The 17379-nt window shown below is 37.5% G+C and overlaps 1 protein-coding gene and 1 long non-coding RNA gene across 2 annotated transcripts; both read right to left on the reverse strand.

Annotated features, from left to right (window-relative positions):
• Positions 1-2150: 2150 nt before the first annotated feature.
• Positions 2151-5254, reverse strand: LOC130986124 (disease resistance protein RPM1-like). Its single transcript, XM_057909410.1, has 2 exons — positions 3468-5254; positions 2151-3388 (listed from the first exon to the last, which is right to left on the reverse strand). Exons 1-2 carry the CDS (start codon positions 5102-5104, stop codon positions 2275-2277), a joined length of 2751 nt encoding a protein of 916 aa, XP_057765393.1. The 5' UTR covers positions 5105-5254; the 3' UTR covers positions 2151-2274.
• Positions 5255-8480: 3226 nt separating this feature from the next.
• LOC130986126 (uncharacterized) lies at positions 8481-10678 on the reverse strand. The gene is made up of 3 exons (XR_009089174.1): positions 10320-10678; positions 9359-9416; positions 8481-8757 (listed from the first exon to the last, which is right to left on the reverse strand). It is a non-coding gene; the product is annotated as an uncharacterized LOC130986126 (long non-coding RNA).
• Positions 10679-17379: the final 6701 nt, after the last annotated feature.

Consider the following 17379-nt stretch of genomic DNA (forward strand, 5'->3'; position numbering starts at 1 on the left):
ATTTGTACACATTTTTGTATTTCATTAAATTGAATACAATAAAATTTGTGTTTACAAATTTTGGCACGCCCGGTGGGACCTCTCTACCTCTCATCTCTCCTCTTCACCAACAACAACTCAAGCAAATTCAAATGGAGAACAAAGCTTCAAGTGCTGCCCTAAACATCACTTTGGAGAACATTGGTATTATCACTCGAGGCAAAGCTAGGCTATTGGAGGAGATTTCCAAGTCTGCTTCAGTAATGGAGGGGTATTCAACCGCAAGCTACTCTCTTGAAGCTCCTGTCATGGTGACTGATAAGGAGTAAAATATGCATCATCGCTGTACACAGTGGAAATCCCATCTTTGGCCGGATCATCCATGAAAATGCTAGCTTTGGGGTTTGTATCCAGCCTTGCCGGATTCCAACGCTTTAAGAGCCAGCCTTGCTGGATTCTAGCCTTGCCGGATTCCAGCGTTTCCAGAGCCAGCTTTGCCGAGAGCCAGCTTTGCCATCAACTTGGGCTTCATTTCTTTGTTTTGGGGCTTTAGGGTTAGACCCAATTAGTCATCTATAAATAGGACTCTTGTACATGGAAAATGGGATTCATTCTGACTACTTCACTTGTAATTGTAAACTTCTCTCTAAAAAGAGTGGAATTATTCGGGCAACTTCTGTGGATGTAGATCTTTAAAGACCGAACCACGTTAAATTCTCATGTTATCTTATATTTCTATATGTTCTATTATTAGGTGTTAAATCTTGCTTCATCAACTGGCGCCGTCTGTGGGAAAGAATCGGGCTAACACGTGAGAATTTTGTTTCTGGTCATGGTGCATCGGAAAAAAAATATAACAGATTCACCGCCGCCCCAAATTTCGGGAGATCTCAGCGAAAAAACTGGAGCCCAATTTCAACTAGAGGCCAGCACTAGCAAAAGGGCCGATTCAAAAAAGGGTATTAGAAAGAGAGCCGATTCTAAGGTCAGCCACAATGCCACCTCGGGAATAGAAAGAGAGCCGATTCTAAGGTCAGCCACAATGCCACCTCGGGATTACAGTAATTTCAGTGATTCCGTCGACACCACCACCTCGGAGTTCTAGCGAACATAGTCGCCAGACTTGAATCTAGCCATCCGCCGCCACCAAATCATCCTTGAACATACCGATCTGAATTTCTTCTGGTTCTCCAAATCATGCTTCGATTCCAATTGTAAAGTCTGCAAAAGCCCTCAATCCACGTTCCTGATCTGCAAGATGGGAAGCATTTTAATCTCACTCCCTCAATCAGTCCCTAATCGAGGACCCCATAAACAATCCCCAGAAATCTCCATAAATCCTCCGATTGGCGAGCAATTTCCGTTCTAAAATTAGCCGATCGTCAGTGTTTTATCCGGCGATTCTCGAAGGATTCCCTCACGCCACTTGCCGCCTCTGCTCAGGCCGCTGGCTGTCGCTTGTTCTTTTTCGACCTTAGATCGACGTCGCACCAATCGTCGCTAGGTCCGAGGTTTTCTTACCTTATCTGGTTCGATTTCTTCGAATTAGCACAGAAGAGAGATATATTGAAAACCCACCCGAAGGAGGATCTGTGCTTCATGAAGAAACAGAAACAAAAGCTAAGTTTTCTCTCTTAAATTTGATCCCTCTTATCTGGCATAGATCGGCGAGATCGCCACCGCCGTCCAATCAACATTACCGGCGACGGTGGCGCCGGCGGTAATTAGCGGCGGCGTTTACCGCCGGTAATTCTCCGACGATTCTCCGCCTTTTAACGGCGACATTACCGGCGACGCGGCCGCCGGTGATTGCCAGCGGCGTATGCTCGCCACCGGTAATTGAATTACTGATGAGGACATTATCGGCGGCAAGTTGCCGCCGATAATGCTGCCGGTAATGTATTTACCGGCCGCCGTGTCCCTATTATAGACGGAAAATGCCGTCGGTAATAGGCCTTTTTTTGTAGTGACTACTCCAAATAATAGCGCTACAGAACCGTTGGACGTTGGAGATGTTTGCACTGCATTCGGTATTTTACATTGCCCATTCGGTATTTTCACTATTTCAAATAATATTATCCCTCCAAAATTGGAGGGATAATATTATCTATCCTTGAAGTGAAAATAAGGAAGAAAAAATATTTGTGTCAAATGTTGGAAAAGAAAGAAGATATTTAAAGACATAAATTTTTATTATCCATCTTTTTTCGTGGATAAATTTATCCATCAAAGTAAACGCACACTAATGTGGATAAATACACATTTACAAGGAAACATAGTGAGCAATGTTTTGGTTCAATGTGAGAAAGAAAAAGGATCGGAGAGATTGTGAAACGACCAAACGTGATTTCTGAGAGTGTATGAATGAATGAGATGAATGTGTTTAACCCAATCGCGATCTTCACCATTGATGCTAAGTCGAGCTATCAACTCCTCGGCCATGTCGTAAAGAGTCAGCTCTTCAACCTTGCTGAGACTTTCTACTCCCAACACCATCGTCACAATATTAGGGCATCTACCAAGCGTTAATTGCTTAAGCCCAGGCATTGCTTTATTCTCAATCTTGATCATATTCAGATTGGCGAAATCCTCCACTACCAGATTCTTAAGCTTTTGGAAACCTGAAGCTTCAAATATCAAGTCTTCCCCAGTAAAGCTATCAAGCAGCACAAGCTCCGTCAGATATGGGAGTCGTTTCAGAGTGTCTAGAGGGCTCTCGCTCAGTTGAGACCACATCAAACCAATCTTCAGCAGATTATCCAGTTTGCCGATCCATCTCGGCATCCTTTCCAAGCGCCCTCTCAGATATAGACGTTCGAGGGTCATGGGAGGATGCTGCATCTCCTCCTCCATTTCGATGTATTCTTCCTTTGCATCGGAGGTTATCTTGAGAGTTTTCAGACACTTGATCAATTGAACAGCTGCCCACAGATGTTTGCCGTGTTCCCTTTTGAGCCCCGTCACTCCTAGCTTCCTTAGTTGGGTCAATGCTTTCAAGTCTTTCAGGATTCTACCATTTGGGCCGACCTTCACGAGGGACAAATGTTGTAGCTTTGTTAATTTGCTGATTCCCTCGTGCAACTTGACACCTTGGACGGAGTCGAACGCTGCGTAATCGCTGACGTTGTATTTGTAGACCAAGAGGTGACAGAGGTTGTGCAAGTTGGATATTTCTTGCGGAAGCTCTGTCACATCGGTTTGTTTCAGGTCCAAGGTTTCAAGGTAAGACAGTTTCTCTATGGATCTGGGAATAGAATCTATTTTGGTGTCTCTAAAACTCAGATACCTCATAAGGGTGAAACGGGTGATTTCCTTGGGGAATTTTCTCAGAGGCGCACCTTGCACATCTACGACTTTGATCAACTTAAGCTTTCGCAGATCTTTCTCAAAATTTGGGGGATCAAGCTCCCTGGAAATTAAAAACATTAAGCACTAGCTTAGAAATTTTATGTAAGAAGAAAAAACTAACCAAAGAAAGAGGCACACACCTAAACACAAACATGGAACGGACACTAGCAAAGTGATCACCCTCTTCCGCGGAAAGCTGGCAGCTGCCGTGGACAGACAGACGCCGAATCTTATGGTTTAGATTTTGATTGGTATTGTCTTTGGAAAAAATTGATGAAAAACTTTCCTCCTTGCATTTTCGGATGATGAACTTGAGCACGAGGTTGAGGACCCGACAATTTCTAGGTCGACCATCAATATCCCAGCTGCAAACATTAAGCAAGTTCCTGTGGATGAGTTGGTTAAGATAGTCTTCAGCAACTTCCTCAGCTGTCTGGTCATCGGTGGTCACTGCGAAGCGTTCAGCCACCCAGAGACGTATAAACCTGCGGCGCTCCACGGAGTGATCTTCGGGGAAAATGCTCATGTACAAGAAACAACACTTGAGGCTGCTGGAGAGGTCCATGTAGCTGCGCTGCAGAGCGTTGTTGATGGGGAAAAGGCTGGAGCTGCTCCGGCTTCCACTTCCAAGATCATAGTGAAATCTCTCCCACTCATGCAGACTCTGCGGTTTCTGCTCGAGTGCACCAGCTACTGCCACAATCGCAAGGGGCAGCCCTTCGCATCTTGTCAAAATTTTGTTGGAAATCTCTTTCAACGCTGCAGGGCATTGCCCGTTGGGGAAGGCCCTTCGGCGGAAGAGTTTCCACTCGTCCAATGATTCTAGACCGGGTAAGCTACATACATGATCAATGGAGGAGAGATTTGAGTACCTAGTGGTGACAATTATTCTGCTGCCACGTTTTGAATCGGGCAGTGCATCCTTGAGATCCATCCAATCTTGGTCTTTCCAAATATCATCAAGAACAACTAAGTACTTCTTCCCGGCGAGGTATCTCTGCAGCCGTGTTTGCAAAGTAGAGCCATCATCAGCTGGAAACGCTTCCTTCCTGGAGCTGCACAGCAGTTTTAGCAGATTCTGTAATATGTTGTCAATATCAGGGTGGTGAGACACGCATACCCAAGCATGGCAATCAAATTGTCCCTGAATCTGTGGTTTCCAGAAAACATTTTTGGCCAACGTAGTCTTCCCAGAACCAGCAGGACCAGCTAGGGCTAGTGTGAGTAGCCTCTTTTCTTCATCCACCAATCTCCTCATACATTCTTTCTTTGGGTTTTCATAGCCAACCATCTCATCGTCGAGGAGAAGAGGACTCACTCTAGATCTGTTTGTTGAGCTTGATGATGAGGCTGCAGCTGTATTAATGGAATTGAAAGCGCTCTGTGACATGATTTCTTCTATTTCCTTTCTGATGCTTGCTATTTTCTCCGAGACTCTGCGTAGCGGAAACTGATGGTAGATGTCGTGGAGGGCGCCGTGAATCTTGCGAGTGATGGTGTAATGGTGAAAGGTGTAGAGCGGCGAGTGAAGGATGAAGTCGTCAACGACATCTTCGATGTCGTAGGCGATTTTCCTAACTTTGTCGACGAGATCTAGCTGCCTCTTGCTCCCTTCACGCCCACAGTTGTCTTCCATGAAAGCCTGCATCGATCTAAGCCACCTTTTCATGCTCTCGATATCATCTTTCTTCACATTCAAAGTGAGATTGGATTTGGTGAGGAAAGGAATAATGATCTGGACTACACTCAACGCCGACGCAACTGCCACTTCCGCCATTTTTGTTTCTTTGTTGGGATGAATAAAAGACCCCAGCTTCCAAGGGATATAAAAAAAAAGTCGAGAGATGATGTTAATTACTGGTTCATGCTAATGACTTCTATTACTTGCTCTAAATTTTAAACTCCGTCTTCTCGACCAAGGGTGTTTTGCTTAAGCTCCTTAAAACAGTTTATAAATCATTTAATATCTTATACATTTTGTTCAAAGTGTTCACAATAATAAATTTTTAAACAATTTATAAGCTCCTCTAAAAAGACGTTTACTTTATATGATTGATAGTTGTATGTAGTGGCGTAGCCAGGAATTTATATTGAGGGAGACTGAACTTTTTATACGGGGGTTCGGGGGCGGTAGCCTCCGTTTTTTTTTTTTTAGGTATTTCGTACATTTTAGACATTTCTACTTAATAATTTAAGAATAAATACTCAGTGAGCTAGTTATTTTCGTTTGAGAAAGCAATAATAATTGACTTCGACGTGTATTCATTGATTGAAAACGTTGCAATATCTTCTCATTGTTAATTGTTGAAAAAATCTTTTTATACACAACCAAACTGTCATATATCCACTCATTAATCAGTTATATATGTTTATAAAATTAAATAAAATGCAAAGAATACCAACAAATAGAAGAATTGATACAAAATTAATTATCACAGCTTCGTTTTAACCACCCCTTAATCATAAGCATAATTCGCAACACAAAATAGTATCAGAACCAAGAATAGCCAACAAAAATAATGCAATCAAATTAATAAAAATATATTTTTTTTAATTGGAAGTGGGCTGAATTATTATTATTTATAAATAATAATAATTTTTTTTTAATTTGGGGGCTGGGCCACCCTAGCCCTTACATAGCTCCGCCAGTGCTTGTATGATTAAGTATTTTTATCCTTCATATTAGGATTACTTCAATTCCATATTTTCAATGGGACATGAATAGGCAAAAAAAAAATCTAGTTTAAATGATGAAAATAATCAAGGGCCTTAGAATATCTCAAAGATTCAATTTATTATATTAATTTTATTATTTTTATCCATCAATATTAATCCTACAAAGTAAACGCTCTCTGGTCGAAATTTTATCGTAAAAAAATTGTCTTACCTCTCATTTCACCTTTATCATGATACAATCTTTTTACTTTCTAATCAAGACATACATTTATTGATAGATATAGGGAGTATTTCATAAAGATGTGGTGAAATCAAGACAATTATTACGTGGAGATATAAGAGGGTAACATTTAGAAATACTTGGGTCATCGTGATTCGATTATCCTTTTGCGGTTATCAAACCATCAATAAGATAAGTGAGTGTGGGATAAATAATGAGGTGATGCATAATTTGAAAATCCAGCTAGGTTGTGGTCCTTGTGTAAGCTGTATGTGGGATCCCTCTTATGATCTTATCGTCTTGGTTCCCCATGACAAATATCAACTTTAATTCTGAGAGAGTTATGTTTTGTTTAATTGGTTGGTTGTGTGGTAGATTCCACGAATTCAAAGTGAAAGATGCCAAATTATTAGTCAAGTAAACAACCTATTGTAGAAGTAGATTCCTCCATGAAGCTGCATTTGATAATAGTAATAGAATCAATAGTAACAGTGTGCACTGCATACAATCTATAAACTTTACATTAATCAATTTTTAGGTTTGAATAATTGTAATGTAAAGTTCATAGATTGTATGAGAGGGCAACGCACAAGTTTTAAAAAAAAATTAATACATCCGTGGATGTGGATTGTATGAGAGGGATATGAACTCCGATCCCTCGATTCATGATAAGTGTGGTGTAGATGAGAGGGCACAAGTTTTAAAAAGTTTAGTACGTCCGTCCGTGCGATACACGACGAGTATCAAAATTAAAGACATATTTAAATAAATAAATATAAATATTAAACATAATCAAAATATAAGTAAGTACAAAATATATTTTTAAAATAAATTAAAATAATCACCTCAATTATTCAATACAAACCCTAATTTCAAAATGTGATTTTTCAATTTTGTATAAAATGTAATAATAATTAGAGTTATATTTATTAAACAATTAAAAATTATTTAAAATAAAATTAGCATTACACATTATTATTACAGTATTACATGTCATAATAAATATTTTCATACACAAATTTAAATAAAAATTCATATTTAAAATTATATTTTTAATAAATGTAACCAATTATTCATCTATAAAGATATATTAAAATTATACAAAAAAATTATTTTTTAAAAATAGTTATAAAATGAACCAATATATTTTCCTTCACCTTTATTACATTCGAAACTATTATAATTAAAAAACATGTAAAACACAAAACATGATATTTAGTGATTTTCCCTTTAAAATAATATATATATATATATATATATATATAATTCATTAATATAGTAGGAAAAAAAAGTAAATGTGTCATTAAGGAGAAAGCAATTACTACTATTAAAGAGAGAGTGGAGAGGAGAGAGAAAAAAATTGTTTTAAAACTTCAAATTACCGTAACTCGTTCATTCTTTTTATGGTTATACTAGCAGAAAGAACGTACGTTGTACGTGTAATTAATGTTATTTTAATTGGTAATCTATTATTTAAAAAAATCTATTAATTTATTACTTTTATTAGATAATTAATTGGATGAATATATTTATTTATAATCCTTATCTATCACTATATATATAAAGTATTCTTTATAGATTTGGGTGATAAATAAATGTATATCAAAATAGATTTATATTTTATAAATATAATAATAAATATATAACATGGGTAAAATAGGCAATCCACAAGTTGTGCCTTAAACTGCCTTAGGCTCTTTTTCTATTAGTATAGATTATAAAATTGAAGATAGATTTTTAATGGAGTCCCATTTTGAGAAAGTTATTTTGAACAGTAAAACACAATATTTGGTCACCCATCTAAAAAAACACAAAATTTGGCCATTTTTTATGTTTTAAGACTGTTTTGCCCTTAATTAAGGCGGATCGAATTCGAGTTTGCGCGCGGGTTAGGTACACTTGGCACTATTAGTGCCAAAAGTACCAACAAAAAAAAAAAAAAATTGGTACTTTTAGCACAAATGACAATATTAGTGCCAAAAGTACCAATAATTTTTTTTTAAACCAAGTAAATTGATACTTTTGGCACAAATGGTAATATTAGTGCCAAAAATATTATTCGATGATTAAATCCTAAATGAGGAACCTAAACCCTAAATGAAGAATGTAAACCCTAAATAGGGAATTTGAACCATGAATGATGTCACAGCCCGCCCTAACTAGGGATAGTTAGGCCGAGTGATCCACGACTAGGGATGGGGTTAAAGAAGAAGGGGAAGAAAATGGACGTCATTTATAGCTGTAAAACTTACTCATCTTAATAAAACTCGTCATTTTTATTCATTAATACTCAATTGAAAACAGTCTATGAAAGACAGCATAAAACTTAATTAATATCATTAATCAAGTTATACATCATATGAAACCATTTTATTAAGACTCAAAGTATGACATAACATACTATAACATCAACAACATCTTGCAGCGGAATGTAGCTAGACATATGTATGAAGACATATTCTAGACATGTTAACTATTTATTAACAACCCTGGAGACTCCGCTCATTGTAGCACCATCACCACATCAGCTCAACCTGCACATTTAGAAAACATATGCAGGGCTGAGTACAAAAGTACTCAGTGGGCACGTATGCCTAAGTATAAAAATACATGCTTCAAAACTGTAAATTGTCATGCCATCATAAACAGTACAGCAAGGGAGTTTTAGCTAAAAGGCCCAAGCTTACTAAATTCATTTGTGATTCTTAAAGTTCGACTGATCAGTCTAAGTTCTCTTGTAATCTATCATATCTGGAATTGTGTGCCGGAGAGGTGGCCACCTCTCACGGTCACTTGACCGGCCAACCCGCTAGATGACTCACGGTCACTGGTGTACACTAGCCCTGGCAGGATAGCTATCAACTGCTCAGGACTCGAATTCGATTGCATCATTGGCAAAGCCAAAGCAGATAGATATCATACTAAAATTTAAACATTTTATGGCAAGACAACAGTTGTAATATTTTCCAGTTCAAAAATTTGTAGCGAAATAACTTGTTCAAAGGTAGCATTAAACTCGTTTGATAGATATATAAAACTGAAATTAACAGTTAAATCATCTCATGCATTCATTCGTATAAGAGGCCTACGACACGTAGGGGATCTCTACATACGTATAGTAAAAGTAATGCCCACCTGATACGCTTAATGAAATAGAAGTCTTTGCTTGTTCACTCTACACTGCCACTCAAACCTTCATTATAATGAGGTTCCCAAGTAAGATTGGATAATAAGTAAGTAAATAGAAAGTAAATCTTGAATGAAACTTCTATCACTTGAAAGTTGCATCCTCTAATCTGAGTATTCTACTTATATGGACTTAACTAAAAGCAAATAGTAACATCACATCTCTTGGGATATCTCAACTTGAGAAAAGCTTAATAGTAAACTAATCCATTCTATATAGATTAGCTTACAATTAATAACTAAACATCAATCACTTAGCATAGTTCTATTAATAACTTGCTCAAGTAGGAAATCTCAAATATGTAATCATATATGAATATCAACTTTGAAATATCATATAAAATCATCCTCTTTAGAGAAAAATACAAACTTTACATTTTTAGAAATCTCTCAGTCTATTTTTATTATAAAATTACAAAAATACAATACATCAAGTGTATGAGAAGTTATATCACAAAAGGCAAAATCTACCACTGAACTTCGCTGCTTCGTGCAGTACATTTCAGAAAATAATTTAGCATATCTAATGGTCTCGGATTTAGCTGAACTTTTGCAGAGAACGACTACACATGATGAAGTTATTACAGTAAAAATTTCAAGTTATTTGGACTACGAAAACATCATCAAAAGTACCCCGAAACATACTGTTCTGTCCAACCCGAAATCTGACAGCAATGCTCATTGACATATCACTCATATTTTCCTCAAATAACAGCTATAGGCACATTAGCATGCTTTAGTTTAACTTAATTCTAAACAATTACTAACTTGAAACAGGTAGTAATCAACATGATACAAGAGGCAAAATCGTTTTCTTCCACAACAGCCTATTTCTCGAAATAGCAAGAAGAAGAGATAGGAGAATTTCTTCTATTCTACTATCAATAAGACTTAATCCAAGATTTCTCACCTTAATATACGTTTCTGGATGAATATAGGTGTGATTTTTTTGAAGTGATTCTTGGAGCTTGGATCGACAAACATGGAGGTTGAAGAAAAGAAGAGGGATACGGCACCTTGGTAGAAGAAGGGAGAAAAGGAAGGTTGTCTTTCCTTATAAGCTAATTCATAAAGTCCACTATACTTATCCAATAAAATACACCTATTATTAAAATCTATAAAATTGCTATTATAGAAATAGCACTATATAACCTTCAATCAAGCACTTTAGGAACAAACTCTTCTTATAACTATCGAGCCACACATCACATACAAAATAAAATATGAGTATGTGTGGGTTTAAAATTCTACACCTTAACTAACTCACAAAATAATTCTATCATTTCCTTATCATAACTTAATAATATAAAACCTCACTTGAATAATTTGAAAAATAATCTCAATAATTAAGAAATAATAATAAATCTAATATTTATGCTTTAATAATAAATCATCACTTATTAAAATAAGAAAGCTCATAGATAAATAATTAAATAACATCCGTCACTTCAATTAGTCGAGCAATAAGTCGACTAATAATATTTCTTATTTATCACCATTCTCATCTCTGAAAACAATAGAATAATCCCTTTAACTAGGAATTATAAACTTGCTTCAAAGAATAAAATTAATAAAGGATGCAAATTAAAAGCTCAGGATTTTATAATAATATCTCATCTCATCTCTAGTATCCCTATCTGCATCTATAGTCTATATAAATACCATGCCTATTAGTATTTCTACAAATTTATAGTAAAGATCTGATTCAACATAATTCAGTAAACAACAAAGAAATTCCACAGGAGAATACTAATTGCACAGCCGTGGTACATGTACATGGGCTTCCCCATTAAAAATGTCTGTTGTTTACACCTTTTTTTTCTCCATCCAAATCCAAAAAGAAAATAACAAAGGGACCCCTACCGTTCAAGTTGAAGATTTGGCCTTTAATTTGGTAGCACTCAATTTCCAAATATGACAAAACATCATCTTCTGCTCCCAATTATTGATTACTACTAAACTAATCACTCATTGCAGAATATGGTACTAAACAATGCAATTAAATGAAAACGGATCCCCATTATTCAAAAACCAAGAAAAGATTTTCTCTCCCACAAACCCAAAATAAAAACTTTCATTATTGGACTCGTATCGAAAAACTAAGAATATTTCTCGACGACGTGCATGTAAGATTTTGAAAGTCGACAAAAAGACGAAATAGCAGTATTTTACTATTCATCGTCAAAAAGTCAAAAATTTCAAAAACGTCTTAACGGACTCAGATTTCACTTCCGAGTTCATCTTTCTCATTCAAATAATTATCTCGAATTATTCAAATACTCAAACTCAAATACGGATATAAAATCCCACATCATTCTCACATTATCAAAAGAACATCTCAATATAAAAAAAATAACAATAAAACTTCATATAACTTCTCATTTCTTTACAAAGTAATCAAACAAGGGATCTATACCCTAATCACTCAAACTCAAGCAATTAAACACGTCATCAAAAGCCCGGGTATTACATACCCTCCCCTTAAAATAAATTTCGTCCCGAAATTTGTACCTCTTGTAAATGTTTCGGGTACTTCTCTCACATCTTATCCTCAAGCTCTCTTTCCACTTCTTTCTAAGTATCATATCTCCATTGGACCTTATCCAATGCAATCGACTTATTACTCGATTGCCGAATTTTATGATTTAGCATCATCTGAGGTCTCTCTTCATAACTCAAGTCTGGTTCTAAGATCATTTCTTCTTAGTAAACCACATGGTTTGGGTCGAAAATATGTATCCTCTCAATTGTGACACGTGAAACACGTTATGCACATTTCCAAAGCTAGGTGGCAAAGCCAACCTATACGCTATTGGACCTATCTTTTGCAATATCTCGTAAGGACTTATAACTCTGGGTCTAAGCTGTCATTTAACTCCAAATCTATTCATCCCCTTTGAGGGTGAAACCTTCAAGAAAACTTTGTCTCCTATCTCGAAACTTTGTCTCACATCTTATAGGTAAACTCAATTAGTGGCAACACATTCTCCCGATTTACTCCTCTATCAAGGATAGTAGTTCCTATCATATCTTCTATCGCCTGCTATGCTAAAATTCATCCTTGTACCCAACTCTTTCTGTAACTCATCCAAAAACGTGATGTAATTTTTTTTTCTCTTTCTGAGGTGATCTACACCGGTACTCAATGCAATCTTATAATCTCACGAACATACAATTGTGCTAACTTATCTGGTCCATACGCGACTAGGATCAGTATGAAATGTGCAGATTTTGTTAGTCGATCTACAATCACCCAAATTGCTGTATTTCCTCTTTGACTTTTCGGTAAAGCTATCACAAAATCCATCGCTATGTGATCCCATTTCCACTCGGGAATCTCCAACGGTTTTAACTTCCCATAGGGTCGTTGGTGTAATACTTTCACTTGCTGACAAGCTAAGCATCGCTCTACAAACGAAGCTATGTCTCATTTCATTCCGTCCCACAAAAATCTATTTTTCACAACCTGATACATCTTTGTGCCTCCTGGGTGGGCGGTGTAAGGCGTGTCATGAGTCCCACTCATGATCGTATTCTTAAGTTCATCATCGCGGGGAATGCATATTCTCCCCTCAAATAAGATAGCATTGTCTGATGCTTTTTGGTAACTCTTGAGATCTCATGCTCTTATCCTTTCTCGTAACTTGTTCATTGTCTCATCTTTCCTTGTGCTTCAATCACCATTTTCCTCAAACTAGGCATCGTCGCAACAATACTTGCTATCGTCCCTGGTGGTTTTATCATCTCTATCCTCATCTTGTCAAAGTCCTTTATAAGCTCATCCTCTCTCGTGAGAAGACATCCTAACTTTGACGAGACCTTTCGGCTCAATGCATCGACTACTACATTGGCCTTGCCAGGGTGATAGTTAATGTCGCAGTTAACATCCTTTACTAATTCGAGCCATCTCCTTTGCCTCATGTTAATATCCTTATGCTTGAAAAAGTATTTCAAAGTTTTGTGGTCCGTGAAAATCTCACATCTAACTCCGTAGAGATGATGTCTCCAAATTTTCAGGGCATGCACAACGGCTGCAAGCTCTAAATCATGCGTTGGATAATTTATCTCGTGAGATCTAAGTTGTCGTGATGCATAGACTATAACTCTTCCTTCTTGCATCAAAACACATCCTAGCCCATTCTTCGACCCATCTGTGTAGATGGTATACTCTTTATCCATTTCCGGGACTAGCAGCACTGGTGCTGTAGTCAATTTCCTTTAAGCTCTTAAAAACTCTCTTTACACTCCTCTTTCCAATTGTACTTAGCTTCTTTTCTCGGTCTTGCTATCATGGAAAATCCTTCAATAAACCTCTGATAGTATCCTGCTAAGCCTAAAAAGTTGTGAATCTCGTTAGGCGTAGTTGGTGATCTCTACTCATGTACAGCTTGTACCTTGACGGGGTCAATTTTAATTCCTTCAGATGATATAACATGTCCTAGTAAAGTTACTTCGTTCAACCAAAACTCGCACTTGGTGAATTTGGCAAAAAGCTTCTCAACTCTTAGTATTTCCAACATCGTTCTCAAATGTTTTGGAGCTCCTGCTCATTCTTCGAATAGATGAGAATATCATCTATGAAAACTAGGACAAATTTATCCAGTTATTGATGAAAACTCAATTCATGTGATCCATGAAAACTACTGGTGCCTTCGTCAAACCGAATGGCATAACTATGAACTCATAGTGCTCATACCTCATTTGAAAAGCTGTCTTAGGTATATCATTCTGTCAAAATTTGAACTGGTGGTAATATGATCTCAAGTCAACTTTCAAGAAAAACTCGCTCCTCGTAATTGATCAAACAAGTCATCTATCCTCGGCAAAGGATATTTGTTCTTGAGTGTCAATTTATTCAGCTCTCGATAATCTATGCACATTCTCAACGTGCCATCCTTCTTTTTGACAAAAAGGACTGGTGCTCCCCACGGGGATACACTACGTCTAATAAAACCTAACTCGAACAATTCTTGTAGCTGAATCTTCAGCTCTTGTAGCTCCTTAGGCGCCATTCTATAGGGTGCCTTCGACACTGGTGCTGATCCAGGTTCTAGGTCGATAGTGAACTCCAACTATCTTGTTGGTGGCAATCCTGGTAAGACTTCGGGAAATACATCTCTATATTCCCTTACCACTGCTACATCCTCAAAGTTTTTTTTTTTTTTTTTACTTGATTCTCCTTCATCATTCAAGTAAACTAGGTAAGCTTGTGCTCTTTTCTTTTTTACCAATTTCGACGCCTAAAGTGCCGAAACGATTGGAACTCTCTTCTTTCTATCAATGCCGTGAAAACATGTCTGTTCCTTTCCAGGTGGTTGGAAAGTTATCTGTCTCTTCTTACAATCAATCGGGGCAAAGTTCTCTGCTAACCAGTCCATCCTTAGAATAATGTCTACGTTCCACATAGGCATTAAGTGCAAGGTTCTTGTTTTCATCTTTAGTGATCCTAACTCAAACTCTAATTTAGAAATCATGTGAGAAACTGTAGTAGCTCTTCCTACAGGAGTGATTACTCTCAACTTGGGACTAGCTCGTTTTAGTTCGAGTTTGAAGGTAACATGCTTCAAACACTTAAAGAATGCGAGGCTCCTGTATTAAACAGGATTCTAACTGGTGCATCCAATAACTTGCCCATACTACCTTAAAGTCCTGCCTTAAACCGGCATTTAAAACTCAGACATCTCTTCATCAGTATCCATCTTCTGATGAGCGAACGTGATAGCTCACAGAATTCTCAATTATACTCTACAACCGATTTCTTTCCTTGCATCAAACTTCGATAATCAGCCTCTCGCTGCTTACTGTACTCCTCGGTACATACTTCTCAAGAGTAGTCTTAAATTATTCTCAAGTATAGTTTACCAGTTGCTCAGGTGTTAAAGTCCTCTGACGTGCCTCTCACTAGTCTTATACATTAAAAGAATCTACTAGGATAACTCAAAAGTTGTAAGGGTTCAATCCTAGAACGACATCAAAAAAAATTGTTCAAGAGACTCAAATGAATGACCAGAGGGTAGAATGAAGTAACTACCAGGTCGAACAAAATGACCTAGAGTAAGAACCCATCTGGCTTTTCAACCGAAAGTTGAAACACATGGGTTTATAAACCCAAAACACGTCTACTGAGATTTGGATCATGCGGACTGGCCAGGTCCAACATAATCACTCCCCAGTCACACGGGATATACTATCCCGAACTTGGAAATTTTGTGTCTTCTAAACCCTCAACATACTATACATAACAAAACTTAAGTTCACACCAGCAAGCTAAAAGCTTAAACTCAGGGTCCTATGTTCTAGACTCTTGTTTCGAAAGTTCAATATTTTTTTGACTCTCCTCTCATGTTGCGGTGGTGGTGGCGGAGTATTATCCCGCCTATCCTTCACATCACACTCTTGATGACATCTTTGAGGCATTTTTGAAATCACAAAAGGAAAACTCAACTCGACCAACGCTCTAAGCATCCTCGAAACTCAAGTTCAATTTACTAACTCAACTTTAAGGAAACCCTCACGGTCACCTTAACATTCATCTGTAAGGCAATAAGCACTCACGAAATGCTACCAAAAAGACCACTCTGGTCAACCTAATATATCCATCAGTAGAATGCCTCTTTTTAGAGGGCTTACATAAAGGGGTTATTTAAACCCTACAAAAACCATAGTATCTATCGTAATGTCCCTTCTAAACCGACACCATTAATAGTACTATGTCTCGGTCTGGACCTCCTACGGTAATTGCTACCAGTTAACTCATCTAGTTACTACTTTAGCACACTAGGAACATCCATCTATTTAACATCAGTAGAGTACTATATTTGCATGCTTATCTATCATCATGTCAAAATCTCAAGTACCAGTATCTCCTAAGTAAGTTATATACATCGCAATGTAATTGCAACTAATCAAAAACGAGGGTGTACCGCGCATACTCTCAAGGTCATCCTTAGCTCTAGCCTACATCGACTTCTCTTCTCATCCTCATCAACTCTAGCCCTCCTCGGCTACTTCTCATCCTCATTATCGTTTATCATTTTATCATCTTTGGTAACTGATACTCAAGGATCGACTCGATATCTACTACACTCTTCTAGAGTCCCTGGTAGAAAACAGGCATCCGGTCAGTAGATCCGCATAGAAAATCTGGGTATCTGTAACAAATCCCATCTCCTGTGGGTCAAATGCTCAAGACGACATGTCCCATCATATTGAGTGGCTTTCTTCCTTGCTCAATCCTACCACTCGATTGGTAGCACGGGGACTAGGTGCACGATGCCATCCAGTCTAGTAACAACCATAAGGCTTTCATCCTTTCATAGTCTATGAACATGTGTTTGAAAATCTGCTAAGGTATCTCTGAACCACATACTGTACGCCTCGTCCTCGTATCCGATCTTTCCTGAGTTCGATCTCACAACAGTCCACTTTCGTGCAGTGCCAACAGTCCTGGCCAACCTATAAGGAGAACTTAAAGGTGACTCTAGGAACTAACTCTACTTGGCTCCAGCAACAGAAATAAACAAAACATAACTTAGCAAAACTCCTATTAAGTAGTACTGTTATCTTAAAACTCAAGCTCAAAACATCTAAATTCTCATCTCGTCCCGTCTTTACTTAGTAGGGAATCTCTCTAAACAATGATATTAGATCCCTTAATCTAAATCATCGTGACTCAGTAAGACAACTCAACAATTCTCTCTCAAAGCCATCTCCAAAGACTATGGCTCATGATACCTCCTCAAGTACCATTAAGGTTGCGTGAGCAAAACTCGCGTCACAAAACAACTCAACATATCGTACAATATGTCATTGCAGCATGCTAATAACTCATCATTAATCATGCTATTATACTCAAGCTCATAACTCAAACTCATAACTCAAACCAACAAGTACTTAAAGCAATTGTTAATTCTCTCAAGCTTTAGCTCTAAGTTCTCATTTCATCCTTCTACTTAGTAAAAAAAATCTCT

The sequence above is a fragment of the Salvia miltiorrhiza genome, chromosome 5, assembly GCF_028751815.1.
Source record: "Salvia miltiorrhiza cultivar Shanhuang (shh) chromosome 5, IMPLAD_Smil_shh, whole genome shotgun sequence".
In the NCBI taxonomy this organism is placed as follows: Eukaryota; Viridiplantae; Streptophyta; class Magnoliopsida; order Lamiales; family Lamiaceae; genus Salvia; species Salvia miltiorrhiza.